The following is an 18,762-nucleotide window of genomic DNA, read 5'->3' on the forward strand; positions in this document are numbered from 1 at the left end:
CAGTGAGGCAGGCTTTCCTTAGCTTAATTACAGCCAAGAGAAGAAAATCTACATCTCTAGAATGGAAGTCATCTTCTGACCCTGCCACTGTTAAATCCAGAGAGCATTTCTCTCCCCCATCCACCTCCACTTCCCCTCTGCTTAACAACCAGAACTGAGTACGTAATGGATTTTTAATTTTTATTTTTTGGTTCAGGAGCCAAACCAAAAGGTTGGTTTTTTGTTTTGTCTTTTGTTTTTTAAATAAAATAAAATGAAATTTAGTTCAAATAGGAACCAATGTTTCCAAAAATTTTCATTGAATTGAAAAACTCAGAAGTTCATTTAGAATCAAACAAAACATTTCAGTTGGCTTGAAAAGAAGAAACTTCCTTCATTTTTTTTTCCATTTTGATTCAAGAGGTTATTTTAAATATTGGCCAAATTAAAAAATGAAATGCCATTTCTAAGTCCAGTCAAAATAAAATGTTTTAACTTAAAAAAAAATCAATTGAAGCTATTTGTGAAATTCAGCCTGAATTGGCAAATAATTTCAGAGACCCCCAAAATGCATTTTTTTGGAAAATATCTATTTGCCAAAAAAGATTTCACTCAGCTCATTATCAGATCCAGGTGTTAGAGTTCATTAGCTGATCAGGGTGAAGCTCCATCAATGTTTCCATAAGGAGTGTTTTTTGTCCCATTCTCTTCTCCTCCCTTCCTCCCCCCCGCCTCCCCCAACACCCGGTATTGTCCCCTATTTATCTCTGGGAAATTCCCCCAGTTTCTTGTTTCCAAATCCAGCATTCCAAAAGTTACGTTGATTTCCACTTCTGTAGACAATTCCTTGGCTAGTTAGAAGTGACTTTTGATTTGTCTGCCTGGTGTTGAAACCAGGCTCCCTCTTGACCTGCTGTAGGCATTATGCTATTTGCCATTTTCCTTGGGGGAGCTGGGAACGACTTTTCCCCTCATCACCATATTGGCAGGGATGGGGTGTTTTTTGTCTCCCAACAGCAGGTCTGGCTCTCAGTGAGGTGGAGTAGGATGTCACAACTTAGTATGTTAAATGTGTGGTGGATGTCTAGTGCGGGTACTCGGTATGGAAGGGATGTGGTTATCTGATGAAATAGATCGGAAAAGGCTGTGAAGGAAAGCATCCCTTAGGGGAGCTGAATAAGCATTTTTAGGGCTCCTACACCTTGTACAGTGGGGAGCTGATTCCCCCCCCCCCTCGTTTTCCTGAGTCCCCTTCAAGGGAGCGGAGAAGAAGGGCTTGGGGATGCTATGTCTGGAACAGTGGGAAGTCTATTCCCCTCCTTTTATAGGCCCCTTTCACCTTCTGCAGTGAGCGGAATAGCTGGGACCTGGTTGGGGATGACTAGTAAATGATTAAGGAAAGGATGATGACTTGCAGTGTACAACTTGTCATGTACCCCCAGATAGTTTAAGTGAATCAAGTTGTGTCCCATTGCCTCCTGTCAGTTTTTCAGTGTGGTGAGCTGAAAAAGGCTGGAGGCTGCTGAATAAAAGTTAGGAGGGTCCCACCCCACTTTCCCTTTTTTTGTCAAAAGTTTTTTTTTTTAAGAAAACTGATTAGATGTTGCATATAACATCTGCTTATGTGAACTATAGGGGGGTTTAGTTGCTCTAGTATATATTTCAGCCTGAATGTTATGGTTTGGCAAAGTAATAAGCAACTGAAAACAGGGTCTTATATTGGAAAGTGTCAGGCAACCTTAACTAAATGTGTTATTACCAGCTCTGCCTATAATTCTGTACTCTGTATATAGTATTGCATTTATCTCCTTTTTATTGTTATAATATTGCTAAATCAAAAGGAACTGCAGCATTATATAAGGGTGACAGTGAAGTGTGATCCAACAGTGGTTTGGCAGTAAAGGTAACTATGCAAATGTCTTCTCTGTAGGAAAAATGGCTAGTATTTTACGAATTATAATTTATCTGGGGCTGTCTTTGGCACGTATCTGATTTTTAAAAAATTAGACTATTGTCCTTTTCTTTAAGGGTAAAACTATTAACTGTACAAATCACCCATGTTTCCCTTTCAGTGAATATCATGATAGAACTAGTATTGTTTCCTTGTGAATTGCTTGGGAGATTACTTTCTATAAGCTAGACTCTCTCTTTTAATTAGTTCACTTCCTAACTTTTTTGATAGTGCTGTGGAAATATCCCTTCCCTCTGCCATAAAATCATTGTTTGAGAGAATCAAAACCACTCGCCTTTTCATCTTACCTGTGATGGAGTGGACTCGGTCTGGAGGCCCCCTGCTGGAGGCCTCATGGCCCTGCATCACCCCACCCCAGAATAGAGTAGAGGAGAAGTCCTCCAGGCAGCCTAGAGTGACTGCAGAGAAGCAACCAATTGGAGGGGGAACTGGAGTGACCAATCAGGGGTCAGAAGGGCCATATAAAAGGCAAGCAGCGGAGCAGAGAGTTCAGTTTCTGCCTGGAGCTCCAAGAAGACCAGGTGCCTGGTTGGCTGAGCAGCAGGATCGTGGACAGGTCATTGCTGGCAGTCTGAGCCTACAACCTGGCCTGACCAGGCAAGGGCACCGAGATGGGGCCCAGCTGGTCTGGTTGCAGATTGAGCCCAGAGGGCACTGCTGAAAGGACACCAGCTGCAGGTACAGAGATGAGCCTGGGTTGGGTTGTTGAAGGCAGGGCGTCTGGGAAGAAACCTTAGAGCTATGGCCCCATACCAGGGTTGGGGAAAACACCTGAGACTGTATACCCTGGAGGGGGGGGGGCGCAGTGAATGCAGCTCAGACAGAGGGCTGAGTCGCTGAAGACCTGCTCAAAAGAACTGTGATTGCAGGCATTATTGGCCAGGGAAGGGAGCGCTCACAAGAGGCAGGTGCTGACCCCGTTACGTAGCCATTTATGCTTCAGCCCAATCCGACAAAGTACTTAAGCATGTGCTTAACTTGACGCAGAGGAGTAGTAAAACAGGATTAGGGCTCAATTGACCTACATACCACACAAGTTGTGTATTGGAGTATAAAATCACTTCAGTAATATGAGCAAAACAAACCTGTCTGCTTCATAGACCACATTTGTAACAGTAAGAATCTTTTGCACTTACAGTGCACCTTCCTTCATGGATCTCAAAGGATGAGCTTAGCTAGTAAATCAAACACATATTATTGGCCCCATTTTACAGACGAATTAATGTCTAGAGGCAGAGATTCAGACAGGGTGAATCAGTGGCAGAACAGGGATTAGAATCCCAGTCCAGGGAGCTCTCACAAGAGGTAGCAGAGAGTACTGAAAAGGTGTACAGACCCGTACTCCAATGCTTATGCAGGGAGATGCTCCCACTGAACTTGGAGTTTTACCTACTTCATGAGGGCAGCATCAACCCTGATCACTAGACCTGGATTATGCTTTTTGCTTGAGAAGTTACTTTGACGTTAGACTGATTGTGAAGGGTCATTTTGTTTAAAGAACATTCCTTTTAGGGTGATTGCTGCTGCTGTCTGACAGTAGCAAAGTAAATTGATGGTTATGGCACTTCTTTGAGGGCAAAGGGAACAGGAAAGGTAATTGTTCTTAACTACTTAACACTGTGAACAATATTTCTGTGGCTGTAGAGATGAGTTGATCTAGTTAACCTGGCATCTCCTGGGTCTCTCTCGCTCACACACCGTTTGTATATTGCATTTCCTAAAGTAATCAGCCATTCTCTTTCTATTAAAGTGCATGCAATAATCTTAGCAGGTGGCAATCATAGAGCACATAGCCTTTTTCTCTGACAGGCTACAGAGAGCTTCATCACCTGGTCCCATCTCAGCCCTGAGGGCATATACCTTCCACTCATGTCAGTATCTTTTTACTTTTCAGAATAGTCACAAGCACAGTGAATGATTGATTCCTAGCTGTCATTTGAGAGGAATAAATGCAAATTGCTCTTGCAGGAGAGGGAAGCCATGTAAAAATGCCTCTCCTATTTTGCAAATGCAAACTGGAATGAATGCATGGAGTCTTCCCAGATGCACACTACCTGCTCGTCAGCATGAATTCCATTGAAAAACCCTGAGGTCTGGCATAGCACAAAAACCCCATCACAACCAATTGTGCAAGTGCACCTACAGTGCAAGTATTTAACTGTGGAAAGGACCTGCCCGACATTTCCCATCGAGTGATTCTTTCATGGCTGGAGGCTTCTTCTCCCAAGCTGTTTTCTCTACTGGTGCCTCCCTGCTTATGCTGCTGGCAATATGCTTTTCTTTCTTTCTTTCTTTCTTTCTTTCTTTCTTCCCCCTACAGCCTGTGTGCTCAGGATAACACATACTTTTCTCCTGGGGCTTGATCCAACACCTTTTAAAACCAGTGGGAGTTGAAGCAAGCCCCTGATTTCTGGCACCCCAGGCCTGCAGAGTACGATGGGTTACTTGATGAAAAGGTGGCATCCATGCATCTGGAGATCCTAACTCCATATTGCCGTGTCCAGAATCAGTTCTCCTTCCTACTTTAGCTCCCCACAATGGCCTCCCTGTATCCTCAAGGAAACTGAGATGCCAAAAAGCTCATGAATTTATTACCACACCAGTGAAGTTTCCCTGCTTGAAAAGGGTGATTGGAAGGGAAAGTTAAATGGCCCCTGTAGTGTAGTGAAATTGTCAAACTTGGTTCATCATGTATTTACCATTTTCCCCCCCTTCCTGTATATGCCAAAAATGTCTAGAAAAGAGATAACTGATCTCATTTCAACATCACTAGTAAATTTCACTACACAAGACAAATCATTATATATTCTTTTCTCATTAATTCCTAAGGCAATACATTTGTTTGGGAGATAATTGGAAACGCATTACCCACCATTCGTTCGTTGTGTATTTCAAAGGTCTGTGGGTGAAAGATTTATTTTTTTATTTGTTTCTCTGAGATTCGCTCCATAGAGCTTAGTTCAAAAAAATTATTTATGTATTCTAGTATCCCCATGACCTGTATTTCTATGCTGGATAGAGAAGAGGTTACATAGTCACCATTATCAATTACTGGAGGGAGATGCATCCAGTTTTACATCTTTCTGGATGGATGAATGGCTGGCTAATAGCTGTTACATATTTGTCTTATGCTGAAAAATAATGAAGACTTTCATGATTCTTTTTCCCACCAGGAAATATACCATAGTAAACTTTTGAAACATGCATTCTATCCTAAGCATGCATATTTTTAAAAAATAATTTGCTCCTTTTGTAACTATATGTATAAAGGACAGCGCCAAGTTAAATAGGCCAAACATGACTTAATTTAAAAGTGGATTTTTTTCCTCATTGATCTAAGTGTTGCGATTTATTTTATGTTCTCTCTTTCACAGCTAATGTTTGATCCACTGAGTAATGGAAAAATCCTGCATACAGTCAGTTAACTGTGTGGGACATATTAACTAGTTAATATGAGCTATTGTAGCAAACAATGCCTCATGGTGGCTGTCAAGGCTGCTTCCCCACTCTGAACTTTAGGGTACAGATGTGGGGGCCTGCATGAAAACTTCTAAGCTTAACTACCAGCTTAGATCTGGTCCGCTGCCACCACTCCCAATGTGCTAATTTCCTTCCCTGGGTAGCCTTGAGAGACTCTTCACCAATTCCCTGGTGAATACAGATCCAAACCCCTTGGATCTTAAAACAAGGAGAAATTACATTTACAAGTTGAGAAAACAAAGATAAAACTAACACGCCTTGCCTGGCTGTTTACTTACAAGTTTGAAATATGAGAGACTTGTTCAGAAAGATTTGGAGAGCCTGGATTGATGTCTGGTCCCTCTTAGTCCCAAGAGCGAACTCCCCCCAAAACAAAGAGCACAAACAAAAGCCTTCCCCCCGACCAAGATTTGAAAGTATCTTGTCCCCTTGTTGGTCCTTTGGGTCAGGTGTCAGCCAGGTTACCTGAGCTTCTTAACCCTTTACAGGTAAAAGGATTTTGGAGTCTCTGGCCAGGAGGGATTTTATAGTATTGTAACACAGGAGGGCTGTTACCCTTCCCTTTATAGTTATGACAGTGGCACAGGTTTTTTGCGATCATCTAGATTTCTATACACTTAATTGGGAAAGCCACTTAATGGGGATGGTCCCCAGGCAACCAGTTTTTTTTAAAGCTTAATTGAGAGACACTCAACAGGGATATGAGTGGCGAGTGAATGAAACACAGCCCTTCCCAATGAACTTCTCAATTACATGTGCAAAGCTGTCTAAAGACTTAAGGCAGATTAAGACACTGTAACATATAGGTAGCTTTAAGTACTAATGTGTGTTAAAGGCTTATGGCATTTCAAGCACTTGCGTCACTTTAAGACCCACATTAAGTCACTTTAAGTGGCTCTTCGGCTCATTGGGAAGATGGCTTAATTGGAAGGTTAGTCCTGTACTTCTTTTCTTATTGGAGCAAAGAGAACAATATCTGGACGTCTTCCCAATAACACCTATATGGAAACTCAGCGTTCAAAGTAAGTTACTGTTAGTCCTATTTAAACAGGGTATAGATATGCGTATAATAGATCAATTTGAACTTATTGAAAGAAGTATATCTAATGCTCAGTGTACAAGAAGGGAAGCCAAGACTCTTGGATTCTATTCTTTGCCTAGTCCCTCTGGGCCACTTCAGTGCAGCCACTTCACTGCCAACCAGTGTCAGTAAGGGAAACCCAATCTGGCTTTGTGTGAGCAAGTACAAGTGACAGCCGCTCTGTGCCTTGTCCTCATTGTACAGATGGGAAGATGAATAATATTTGCCTACTTCACAGGAGTTTGATGAGACTTAATAGATATGAATGTTCCTAGGATGAAAAGTTCTATAAAAATACAAGTAGTTAAACAAATTTTGGTTTTAAATCACACTGGAATTATTTCTCTCTGCTACAGTTCTCACCAGGTAGGAAATATCTGGTAGAGATGTGTCCATTTTTATTTATTTTATTATGACAGCTTGATCTATTTGAGGGTAGAGCATGGTCATTCCTATCATAATTGCATTTTATTGATCTTGCTGCAACAGACTTGTGTATGTATACACATATCAGTGCTCTTCAAATGATACCTGAGACATTATCCCTTAGTTTACTACCATATACGTTTGTCCACAGATTCTTTGTACATTTATTCCTGAAACATAAACTTTTTGTCCCATATGAAAAGATTGTGATTGTGAGTAAAACACAAGACCATAATAGTCGCGTCCCAAGCCTACTAACTAGTAGTGTTGGGGAAAAGAATTTTAGTTCTGTGACAATAATTCTGACCACATGAAAATTCTCTGTCCTCAATCAGGATGAAAAGCCAAAATCTGAAAATTTGTCTTGGAACTGAAATCCCATAATATTTCATTTTGGAAACACTGAAATGTGGTGGTTCTAAAATAAAATATGCTCTCAGGGTTGCTCAGATGCATGAAAAGTGACACAGTTCTGAATTCTATCTTTGTTTTGGTGGTGTTAGAAGTCAAGGGCAAACCTCAGGATCAGGGTAGGTTTGCTGTGTTGTTTTGTGCAGCACCTAGCACAGTGGGACCCTGATACATGATTTGGGCTCCTAGGAACTCCTGGAATACAAATAATACCCAGGGTGTATGTGCTGTTGAGAGCAAGGAAGGTACACCATTAGCTCCAATGTGTTCCTGGAAGATGCACTCTCGCTCATTGTTGTTCCGCATTTGTGCATGAAAACAGGCGTTTGAACCTATCCATTTGAATAAATGGTGGAGGTTCTTGAAAACTGGCTAATTGCCTTGGATAACTAAATATTTTCAGTTTTGTCATTATTAACATAGGGAAGTGCAAGGGAATAACTCCTAGAGAAGCTTACCTTAGTATCTCTTAGATACAAGTGGTGAGCTCTTAAGGGTCACCTCTGTAGCCATAGAGTTCTGAATGGGTACATATGGATGCTCTTTTTGTGTGTCTCCTAGAATTGTGCGCCTGTTGGGCCAATGCAGTTAATCTCGATTTACTTCAGGGTAACAGAGATCAGAATGTGATGCCATACGGAATGAGGCCAATGTAAATTGGAGAACACAGATGGAATAAAAAGTGGTGGGCCTGGAAATAATCTCAGATACTGTGGGTGCTATAATAATTATGCAAAACATTAATGAATAACACCACAAAATAGGCTCAACTGTGATCATTAGGCATACCTGGCATGCGTTTGTGTTATACCTGTCCAGTGCCTAGAGCCCTGGATATGATCCTTTATCAATTTAAGATGGATTAAAAACCAGGGATTGTAGAGTACAGGTATGCTAAGACTTTACATAAAGGTTTCTGGAAAGAATATATTGTTGGTTGTATGCCTCAGTCCATTTCTGTATGAGAGAATGAAGACTTAAAATTATTGTAATAAAATGTAAACTGCGATTTAAAGATGTTTAAACCATGGGGGTGGGGGGCGCCGGCGGGGAAGCATGAGCAAATGTTTCCTAGAGAAATCTGTCCCTACAATCCGTTTCACTGCGTTACCTTTCTTGTAGATTCAAACATTGCCGATATTCCATTGGTCACCCAGAGTGCCCTAGGCACTTACAGCTGTGGAAAAGGCTTAGGGCTTTGCTTCCTTCCCAACAGATTTCCAGGATTGGACATGGCCAAGAATTGAATTCAAGGCCTGATCCAAATCAATGGAAAGTCTCCAGTTGAAGTCAGTGAGCTTGGATCGGGCCCTTTCCAGACCTCTGGTGCCATTGTCAGCATCAATAATGCTGATACGTCGCAGACACCACTATGACTTGAATAAAAGAAGTGGTGTGTGCACTCTATTGGTCAAGAGTAACAGCCATGTAAACTAAGGGCCCAATCCTGCAGACACTTACCAAACGTAGGGTGAAATCTTGGCCCCATTGAAGTCCAGTGGAAGTAGGGTGATCAGATGTCCCAATTTTATAAGGACAGTCCCGATTTTGGGGGCTTTTTCTTATATAGGCACCTATTACCCTGGACCCCCTGTCCCAATTTTTTATATTTGCTGTCTGGTCACCCTAAGTGGAAGTTTTGCCATTGATTTAAATAGGGCCCCGATTTCTCCCTACAGAGTGCTTACTACGATGAGTAGTCTAATTGGGATTTACAGTAGTGAGCACTACACTGACAGTATTTGCAGGATTGGGCTCTCAGGCATTACAGAGCCTTTATCAGACTATGCTGTCATCCACATGGTGGTCAACGGACTGTGGTAGTTCATTTGGGGCGGGGGGGAAACAGCCCTTCTTTCTCCTCCTCCTCCTCCATTTTTGGATGATTGTACCCTGGAGCAGCAGAGATTAATGTGCTGGATTCTGATCTGAAAACTCAGTCCTTCTTCAACTGACCTGGTGCACGTCTCATTCTGGTCTGTTTCAGGTGTGGCTGTGTGGTGGCAGCATGGAAGTCCTGCCGTGCTCCAGAGTTGCTCACATTGAACGCAAGAAGAAGCCCTACAACAATAACATTGGTTTTTACACCAAGCGGAATGCTTTGCGAGTGGCCGAAGTGTGGATGGACGATTACAAGTCTCACGTTTACATTGCGTGGAACTTGCCACTGGAGGTATAGCTTTTCCTCAATTCATGTACTCTTGCCTCTTATTTTTTTAACATCTTAAATAAACAGTACATAGCTGTCTTTTGCATCATGATACTGATGGTGCAAATAAGCATAGCTCCGTTGACTTTGATGGAGGATATTACTGGAGGACATGGAAGTCCATGGAGCTATGCCGATTAACACCAGCTGAGGGTTTGGCTTGTTGTTTCTGAAGATTAAACACACAATGTATTTGCCTCATGCTTCAATTCATATTTACTTTGCATTTATATCACTGATATTACCCAGCAAATTTAGTCTTTCTGTGGGATTAAAGACAGAAAACAATCAAATCTTTCTGCACACTCAGTAAATGTCTTTTTAACACACTGTTTCATGTGGTGAATGTACATTGCATGCCTTGCTACACAGACCCATAGTAACAGGAACCATCACTTCCATAATAGCAACATCATTGTAAATTCTCCAACTTGTAGCCCAAGCTCATTCTGTTGAGTGTATTCCACAAAAATTGTTGGGAAAACAATTTCTATTCCAAGTTCCCAGCCTTCAACACAGTGCTTTACAAATATAGGCTACGCAGGGTCTCTGCCCTGAAGACCTTAGTTTAGAGACAAATAGCATTTAGAAACCATGTTTACAGACGCCTTAGATACACAGGTTTCAGAGTAGCAGCCGTGTTAGTCTGTATCCGCAAAAAGAACAGGAGTACTTGTGGCACCTTAGAGACTAACAAATTTATTAGAGCATAAGCTTTTGTGGGCTACAACCCACTTCTTCGGATACACAAACATCCAAGACAATGGAACAGCTATTCATGAAATGGGCTCCAATTCCAACAGATATGTGTTTGTGTAGCTGTTGTAAATAGTACAATACATTGTGATATCCTTGGTGGCTACATTTACTCCACATAAATGCTTGAACATAAGTGTCTGCCTGTGTGGGCCAGTTTACAGGATTGGGGCCTCGGCTTGTAGTACTTCATGCCTCCAATAGCAGTTGTGCATGAACATTAGATAGGGCCTGATCCAACTCCCCATAGAAGTACATAGGAAGACTATTGACTTGAGTGGCTGTGTCACTAGTGAACAGAGTTGTTTACCTATGCCCTTATTAAATTTTAGTTTCAAGGAGCCACTCTGGATGTCCATATCCAGGCAAAACTCCTTTTGACTTCAACAGGAGCTTCTGCTTGCAGAGGGATTGCCAAATATATGTTTAGGCTTTATAGAGCACATCCAAACAAAGATGAATTGCATTTAGTACAGCAGCCTGTCGTCCTGTTACAGTAGAGTCTGCTTGTAAGAAAACACCATCCTTGAGGGATGAGCGTTTTGAGCGTGCTGCCATTGTAGTCTGAAGAAAGGTTATGTCTGTGGAGATTTACTGGCATTTGGCCACGCAGTAACGTAGCCTTTGTTCTTTGTCAGAGAACAAAGGGTACTTCGGTGCAGTTGATTAGGTACTAACCTTCTGAAAGGGCTTCCTGATTTGACATGCTGGGGACTGCAGATGGTCCCTAATTAATATGCTGTTGTGAAACACATGAGCTGGGGCTAAAAGATCTGAGTGTTGTGGGTACTCCAAGTGCATGTGGTGAAGAAAGAGAGTTGGCAGGAGTCTGACTTCTGACTGCTTTCTGGCTTTTCTTAGGCTGTATCTGCAATCATTCCTGGCTAACTTGGGATAGGGTTGTAAGCAAGTTGAGTGGGCTCAGACCCAAGCCTTAGACCTTTCTGTGTAAGAGGCAAGTGAATAAAAGTTTCTTTGGGGGGCTTGCTCTTGGGATGAATTTTTTTTTGTTTTTTGTTTGTTTGTTTTTTTGTTTTTTGTTTTTTTATTTTTTATTTTTTTTGGAGCTTACCACGGAGAGTAGAAAATTAGATTCCAAGCTTTGAGGGCAGTAGCGTTCTATGCTTAAGGAGCAGCGGGAATCTCCCTAGTAATGGTCTTAAAAGAGCAGCTGAGTCTTTTTCAAATGGTTCAGGAATTTTCTATGGGCATTATTAGTCACCCTGTGAGGGTTTAATTTTAAAGTACACTTGTTCATATCCATTATAAAACCTCTTCAGTGCAAACATATTGACTCCTTTTTGTTTTTATATAATATATAGAACATGTTTGCTCAGTGTAAAACACCATGCACTGAATATTTCAGTCTGACTGGTTTGTGGGCCTCCTTAGCACATCATCCCAGCTCACTTCATCCAGATTTTATACCCAGTCTTACCTGTCGAAGTTGAATCATACTTGAAATTGTCTGGAGGTTTTCCTGAGGTTCAGCCTAAACTTAATTGTCTCCATAATTTTATTCTATTACCCTTGGTTATATTCTCCCATGATGCCCTAAGTCTTTTTTTTTTTTTTTTTACACCTTCCTAAACATGCTCACTCCTCAGCCATCTCTTAGCGAAGTTTCACAAATTTCGTTCTTTTAGGAGGGACAGATTTTTAAGCGTACAGTACCCACAACTGGGGCCAGATTTTCACAAGAGCTCAGCACTCAGTCCCTCCCCCTCTAATAACCTATGGCCAGATTATCAGCACGTTGGTCACTGAGCTCTTTTGGAAAGACGGACTCTTACTTTGCTGCCTAAATAGGAACTGAGCTCTTCTGAACATTTTGGGCACTGATCCCTTCAGGAAATTCTCTGGCTTTAGGGACTGATCCAAAGCCCACTGACTAATGGTCTCTTAATCTTTCCTCAAAAGTCAGTTCTTCCAGCTTCCTAAACCTTACTTGTCGTCTCTGAATTCCTGCCCACTTCACATCAATCTGAGTACTATATCTTCCTGTTTGTTGTGGCTATGAGATACTTGCCTTTCTATTGACCTTCTTGGACAAAGTGTGTTTTGTGGTGTTTTGTTTTGTGTTTAAGAAATGGGTGTGTGTGGGTTTTGAAAATAGCATAGTCCACCTGTATGTAGAGCGGCTTTTGGAAATCTTCAAGCTGTTCGGCAACCATATCAGAATTCAAGGAAACCCAATCCCTTTGTTAAATAACATGGCAAGAATAAACTCTTACCTAAGGTGCCGAGTGTCTGTCTTTTTTTCTTTTCAGAATCCAGGCATTGACATTGGGGATGTCTCGGAGAGAAAAGCATTAAGAAAAAGCTTAAAGTGTAAGAATTTCCAGTGGTACCTGGACCATGTTTACCCAGAAATGAGGAGATACAATAATACTATTGCCTATGGGGAGGTAATTAAGACAAAGCATGCTCTTAACACAGATTGATAAGTATCGTACTATATGAAGGAATGACACATGAGCATGCCAATGTGTATATAATCAGAAACACCTTTCAAGATGATCCTGAATAGCTGCATTTTAGAATCTGTTCACCGTTCCCTATAACGTTTTGAGCTTTAGGTTCATTACCGATTTTGGGGTCCCATATATACCCAAACATTTAAATAGTTACCACAATATTATGTATGGTGCCTGCTAACTCCATTGGATAAGGCAGTGAGTGTGTGTGTGTGTGTGTGTGTGTATATATAATATATATAATATGTGTGTGTATGGAATGTGCTGTCCTATTGTAGTAATTTCTTAACTTACACTTGACCTAACTTTTGCCAGTTTGCAGGGGCCTGAACATATGTGCTCTATAGGGTGTAATCCTTTGCCCCAAAGCCATACCATTGTGCCATGTAAAAAGACTGAATTCAGTATTGACTGGCATTGGGACCACAGGAGAATTATAAAAACAGCTATTCACAGAAATTAAGTAGTAATGATCCATTGCAATACATTTCCCATGGAATAATGACTGCCCTGGCGGAGTTGCTGAAACAGCCCATGGATCCCAAGAACATGTCCCACACCAAGGTTATTGATGTCTTTTAAGCTGAAAATAGACAGGAATTTTTAATATGTGATATAACTTCAATTGGTGTCTATGGGGAGATTCTGGAGAACAAATGACTGTACACATTAGCAAATCTCATTGCTTGACTCATCTCTCAACATTTCATTCACTTTACAGTATAAATGTTACACCATGTCTGTATTAGTATGTGAAAGCTTCTCCTTGAGCCTAAAAGATCTTTTCAGTTTCCTCAATTTTTCCCAGGCCAGTAGTATTTCCCATCCCTCGGTTACCCTCCTTCTCCTAAGTTCCTTAAAAATGCCTGACTAATGTCAACACTGCACCAGTTTCACTTGCAGCCGCAGCTTGGATCAGCATTATGATTGAAAAGCTATAAACACTCTGCAGTCTTGACCACAAGAAACACTGCATTGATCCCTATGCTCTCTATTACTCTTCCGAAAAGGGGTGTTGCCAGTGCTTGCTGCCAATTGCAACATGGGCACAAGAGCTGAGAGCTCTGACCATGTCTCCAAGATGGCTGACGGTGTCCTCTGGGTCCCTGAGCAAATGGGTTGGGACTTTTGCCTAGTCGCTAGGCCTGTGTCCCATCCTGCTCTCTCATGGTAGCATGAAAAGGGTTCCTGGTGCCCTCTTTCCCACACACTCCATCATTGCACCCACATAAGACACTCTGAATTTTATTTCAGGGCTTCTAGAGCACTTCAGGATAAGGAATAAGGAGTGCTGCATTGACCCCCAAACTATACAGTGGAAGACTTGAAAACATCACCACCACACATGTCTAATATCCTAAATACAGCGGCAACTGAAATCATTGCAATTGTCAGTAAACAATAGGTTTTTAGTGGTGGCTATTGTATAAATGCAAGTCATTATTAAAACTATTGTGTATGCAGCACAGAAACCTATTGCGTATGATGTGGTAAAGCATCTTCTCTTTTCCATAACACTAAAGGCCGGGGACTTCACTGTGATCATGGGTTACATTCTTCCCTCCCGTAAGGGACAGACACGTAAATATGCAATGTTTGTTTCTACAGCTTCGTAACAACAAAGCGAAAGATGTATGCCTTGACCAGGGGCCGCAGGAGAACCACACAGCAATACTGTATCCATGCCACGGCTGGGGACCTCAGGTTAGGATTTATTTTCTGTTAGACAGTGTGCACAAGTAACAGAGAATCGGCCGAGATAGCTGCAAAGCATAATAAAGACATGCAGTGGGCTCTGTTCATTTAGACTTTCAAATGACAAGGCTGGTCGTCATCTGAAAAATGAAGAGGGTGGGGGGGGGTTATATTTTTTTTCCATTCACTTAGAGCAATTTTCCAAATTAAATTACCATAATCTTGAGAGAGCTGTGCATAAAATCTTAATTTAAAAACGACATGGATAAATAATGCTGAAAGCAAATAGCCAATCAGGCAAATAGAGCATGCACACGTAACACATTAAGGCATTTTAGTTTTCTGTTACCAGCAGGGTAAAGAGACACATGGGAAAGCAAATGGTGGTGGTTGTTTTTTTTCTCCCCCCGATGGCATAACTAGAATGTTCTTTCAACTAGGTGAGGACTTAAATGGAGCCTTACTAGACCTTAGTCTCTTACTTGTCCAAGAAAATATGGGCCAACCAAAAGGCTCTTTGAACCATTGTCTTAATTCAAATCACATTCTGGGCTAAAGATCATGGTGTGTTTTTGTGGTATTATGGCTCACCTTAGCCCATGATATAATTTTATCCTTCAATACTTTAAAAAGAAACCTAGTAAATTCACTACACTTGAATGGTGCTCGCTGGACAGTCCTGGAGTTGGAAATCGTATGTGTAGCCATAGAATAGGAACTGCATAAACAGTGCCAATGCATCCATCCTTAAAGCTGGGGGGATGGATTCTGTGCTGTGCTTCCAAGATCTGCAAGCCTCCAAGGATAACTTGCCAAGGCTCCTTTGTCACTTTGCATCCTTCTCTTATTCTGGCCTGTATGTCTACTTTTGTGCTTCCTCTTAACCTGGGAGCGCAATCCTGTTCACATCTGCCAGGTAGTCATCACCTTTTCATTGATATCCCTCCTCAAAATGCCCTTCTTCCATGGAGATGAAGAGGGTCCAAAGCAAGTTCATGATACTTCTGGAAGTAGAAGAGCCATAATACGATAGGCCACTTGTTGTTTCGTTTTTTTTTTCCTACCTGACCAAAAGCAGGAGACACCAGAAATCATTAAATTCCAGCCCAACCAAACCCAGGAAATATTGGAGCTGGTTCTCATGGGATCTGCAGCCCAATCTATATATACACACCCAAGAGGTTTTTCAGATAATTTAGCTAAAGATCCAAGTTTTTGGGTGTGTATCCAACTTCAGCCTCTGAAGTGCTTGAGATTTACCCATTGTTATAGGAGCACAATCAAGCGATAGGTGAGGTGGAAAGGATACAGATGGAGCGTTCCACAGTCAGTGTGCTCAGAAAATACATGCACCAGTAGATATTGGCTACATCTGGAATTGGGAAGGCAAACCTGCCGGCAACCCATCTTTCATAGTTCTCTTTTCTTCTGTTGCTCCCCTCTTACCTTACTATAAAATCTGTGCACAGCACTGAACAATCAGGTCAAGCATTACTCGCCCTACCTCCTCTGGCTCAACATCTGAACTGAAGGGATTTCATCATTTGCCTTTTGCTAGAAAAACTTTTCCTGGATCATAAGTGTGCCAAGATCCACTCCACATCCAGGTAGAGTTTTATTTATTAGAAGGCAAGTCCTCTGCCCTTGAGTGGGGTTTTTTGAAGGGGAAGGACTGACTGTTATTCCAGAGGCTCCGGAAATTTTATTGCCTGTGATATATTATTTCCCTTGCTCTACTATCTTGGTTTTGGTTTTTGATTCCCTCTGTCTTCCAGATGGACAGCATCATGTATAGCGCCCTATACGTGACAATGTCTTCTAATGGTAGATTTAAAAACAACAATCTAAAACCAACTCTACCCAAGCAAAGCACTACACTTCCACACAGTTCTCGCCTGGGGCAGAGGATGAGAAACAAAATTAGCCACACCTGACACATGGATTAAAAGCATTCCGATACGACAGTAATAAGGGGGTATATAAAATTATACAGAATAGAATCCGAGATCCAAGGTGCCTTTATAAACTGCCACTGTTTGACAAGTTCACTCTACCTACAAAGTGAGCTCCCTATCAAGCCTTCATCTCAAAAGGGGGAGGGATAGCTCAGTGGTTTGAGCATTGGCCTGCTAAATTCAGGGTTGTGAGCTCAATCCTTGAGGGGGCCACTTCGGGATCTGGGGCAAAAGCAGTACTTGGTCCTACTAGTGAAGGCAGGGGGCTGGACTCCATGACCTTTCAAGGTCCCTTCCAGCTCTAGGAGATAGGATATCTCCATATATTATTATTATTATAAAGAAAAGTGCATAAGCGTCCTACAAGGATTCAGTGTGAAGTCTTAATTCCTGGTCCCAGTTGTTCTGTAAGCCAACATCTCCATGTTTTCTGGGGTCAATGAGGTTCTCATTGGAAGTTGTGAGAAAGGAAGACTCTAAGGTTTATTCTGCTGTTTCTTCTACCAGTGTTGCATGAGAGAGCTCAGGGCTGCAACTGCATTCATTAAGATCAGAACTGTGAAATATAACACAATAAAGACCATCATAGTAAGTGCTCACCAGATATTTGCATAATAAAAAGCTTGCCTAAGGAAACCAATTTCTCACATACACCAGAAAGGAGTGCAAGGGGAAAAAGGTCTCCTGCAAGCAAGACAGAAAGGTTCCTAAACTTGTTTGAGGTAATTAATTCATTGAAAAGATTTGCAGTTAAAGCATTAGTTTTCTGGCTGAGCAAAAAGCTGTTCCAGCCCATGTAACTGATTCCAGCCATGCTCTGGCTCCACACTGTAGCTTTAGCGGTGGTAGGATAGACTATCAGAGATGTTTGTCAAACTCATGTTTGAAAATTGTCTCTCTTCCTCTCTCTTGTGGTAGCACTTGTATATAATCAAGCTCTTTTATAGGATTTTTTTTCCCATCTGTCTATCATAAAGCTCTTTACAAAGGAGGTATTGTTATTCCCGTTTTATGAAAGAGGAGACGATTATGGTAGAGTTCAAGTTTACAGCAAGGCCTTGGTGTCAGGTAGACTTGATCCAGTGACTGGTAACTTGCCCAAAGACAGGGCCTGATATTGGCTCTCGTGGGGTGACCAGCAATGGCTTCAACTGCTCAGCTCACCTCAGTGCATATGGTTCACCAGCACTATTCCCATCGAGAAGGTACTCTAGTTAGGGCACTAGCCTAGGACTTGGGGAGACGTGAGTTCAAGTCCCAGCGCCAGGACAGATTTCATATGTGACCTTGGGCAAATCACTTAGTCTCTCTCTGCCTCAGCTCCCCATCTGTAAAATAGCAGCACTGAGCTACCTCAAAGGGGTCTTGGGAGGATAAATATATTCACGGTTACGAGGCGATTGGACAGTATGATGAAAGGGGCCATATAAATACACAGGAAAATGAATAAATAGAAGGCTCCCTTGCTGTAAAGGCCCTGGGTAATTTCAGGGGCTCTGATGTGTTCAGATACAAGTTATCTTCCCTCGTGGCTTTCAGCTGGAAAATTTGCCTGCCCATGTGTCAGAAATGCCCTAAGAGAGCCATCCTCAAGATATTTCCAGCCTGACCTTTGAAGAGTCACAAGGGTAGAGTAGTTCAGTCAACATCTCAGTGATGGGATACTAGCTCACACGGAAGCTGAACTGAACTCTTTTGTAGGGCCACCTGTACCTAGCATGGGATCAATTCACAATTAAGCCTTAAGGCGAAGATGGATATCCTATTCTTTGTACAAAGGGAAGGATAAACTAGATCAGCCAGTGATGTAGCTCTTTACTAAACATAACTTAGCCACTGTTGTGAATGTGCCATTTAATAATAATTATGCACAAACTGCATATTGTACTTTGTAGATGGAAGCTTTTGCCTTTAAGGGCTGGTCCACACTACCCGCCTAATTCGGCAGGTAGAGATCGATCTTCTGGGATCGATTTATCGCGTCTCATCTGGACGCGATAGATCGATCCCAGAAGCGCTCCCCCGTCGACTGCGGAACTCCTGCTCACCGAGAGGAGGAAACGCTGTCGATGAGGGAGCCTGCCTGCGCCACGTGGACCCGAAGTAGGTACTTTTAGTTCGATATAGGAAACGTCGACTTCAGCTACGCTATTCTCATAGCTGAAGTTGCGTTTCCTATATCGATCCCCCGCCCCAGTGTGGACCAGCCCTAAGTTTCTGACTGTATGAGAAACTAAACTGATACTGCCTGCTAACCTTGGACTTTGAGATGAATAACTAAATGCAAGTTTTTTCTTCCTTCCACTTTTTTTTTTTTTTTA

General features: G+C 41.9%; 1 protein-coding gene across 1 annotated transcript in view; it reads left to right on the forward strand.

Moving 5' to 3' along the window:
- The window catches only part of GALNT17 (polypeptide N-acetylgalactosaminyltransferase 17), a 269,664-nt gene that overhangs the window by 242,576 nt on the left and 8,326 nt on the right, over positions 1-18,762 (forward strand). Inside the window, exons 7-9 of the mRNA XM_024205003.1 lie at positions 9,337-9,522; positions 12,585-12,722; positions 14,400-14,495. Coding sequence (XP_024060771.1) covers positions 9,337-9,522; positions 12,585-12,722; positions 14,400-14,495 — 420 coding nt within the window. The remainder of the gene's footprint in view (positions 1-9,336; positions 9,523-12,584; positions 12,723-14,399; positions 14,496-18,762) is intronic.

The sequence above is a fragment of the Terrapene carolina genome, unplaced genomic scaffold (assembly GCF_002925995.2).
Source record: "Terrapene carolina triunguis isolate 2854851 unplaced genomic scaffold, T_m_triunguis-2.0 Scaffold231, whole genome shotgun sequence".
NCBI classification, from domain to species: Eukaryota; Metazoa; Chordata; order Testudines; family Emydidae; genus Terrapene; species Terrapene triunguis.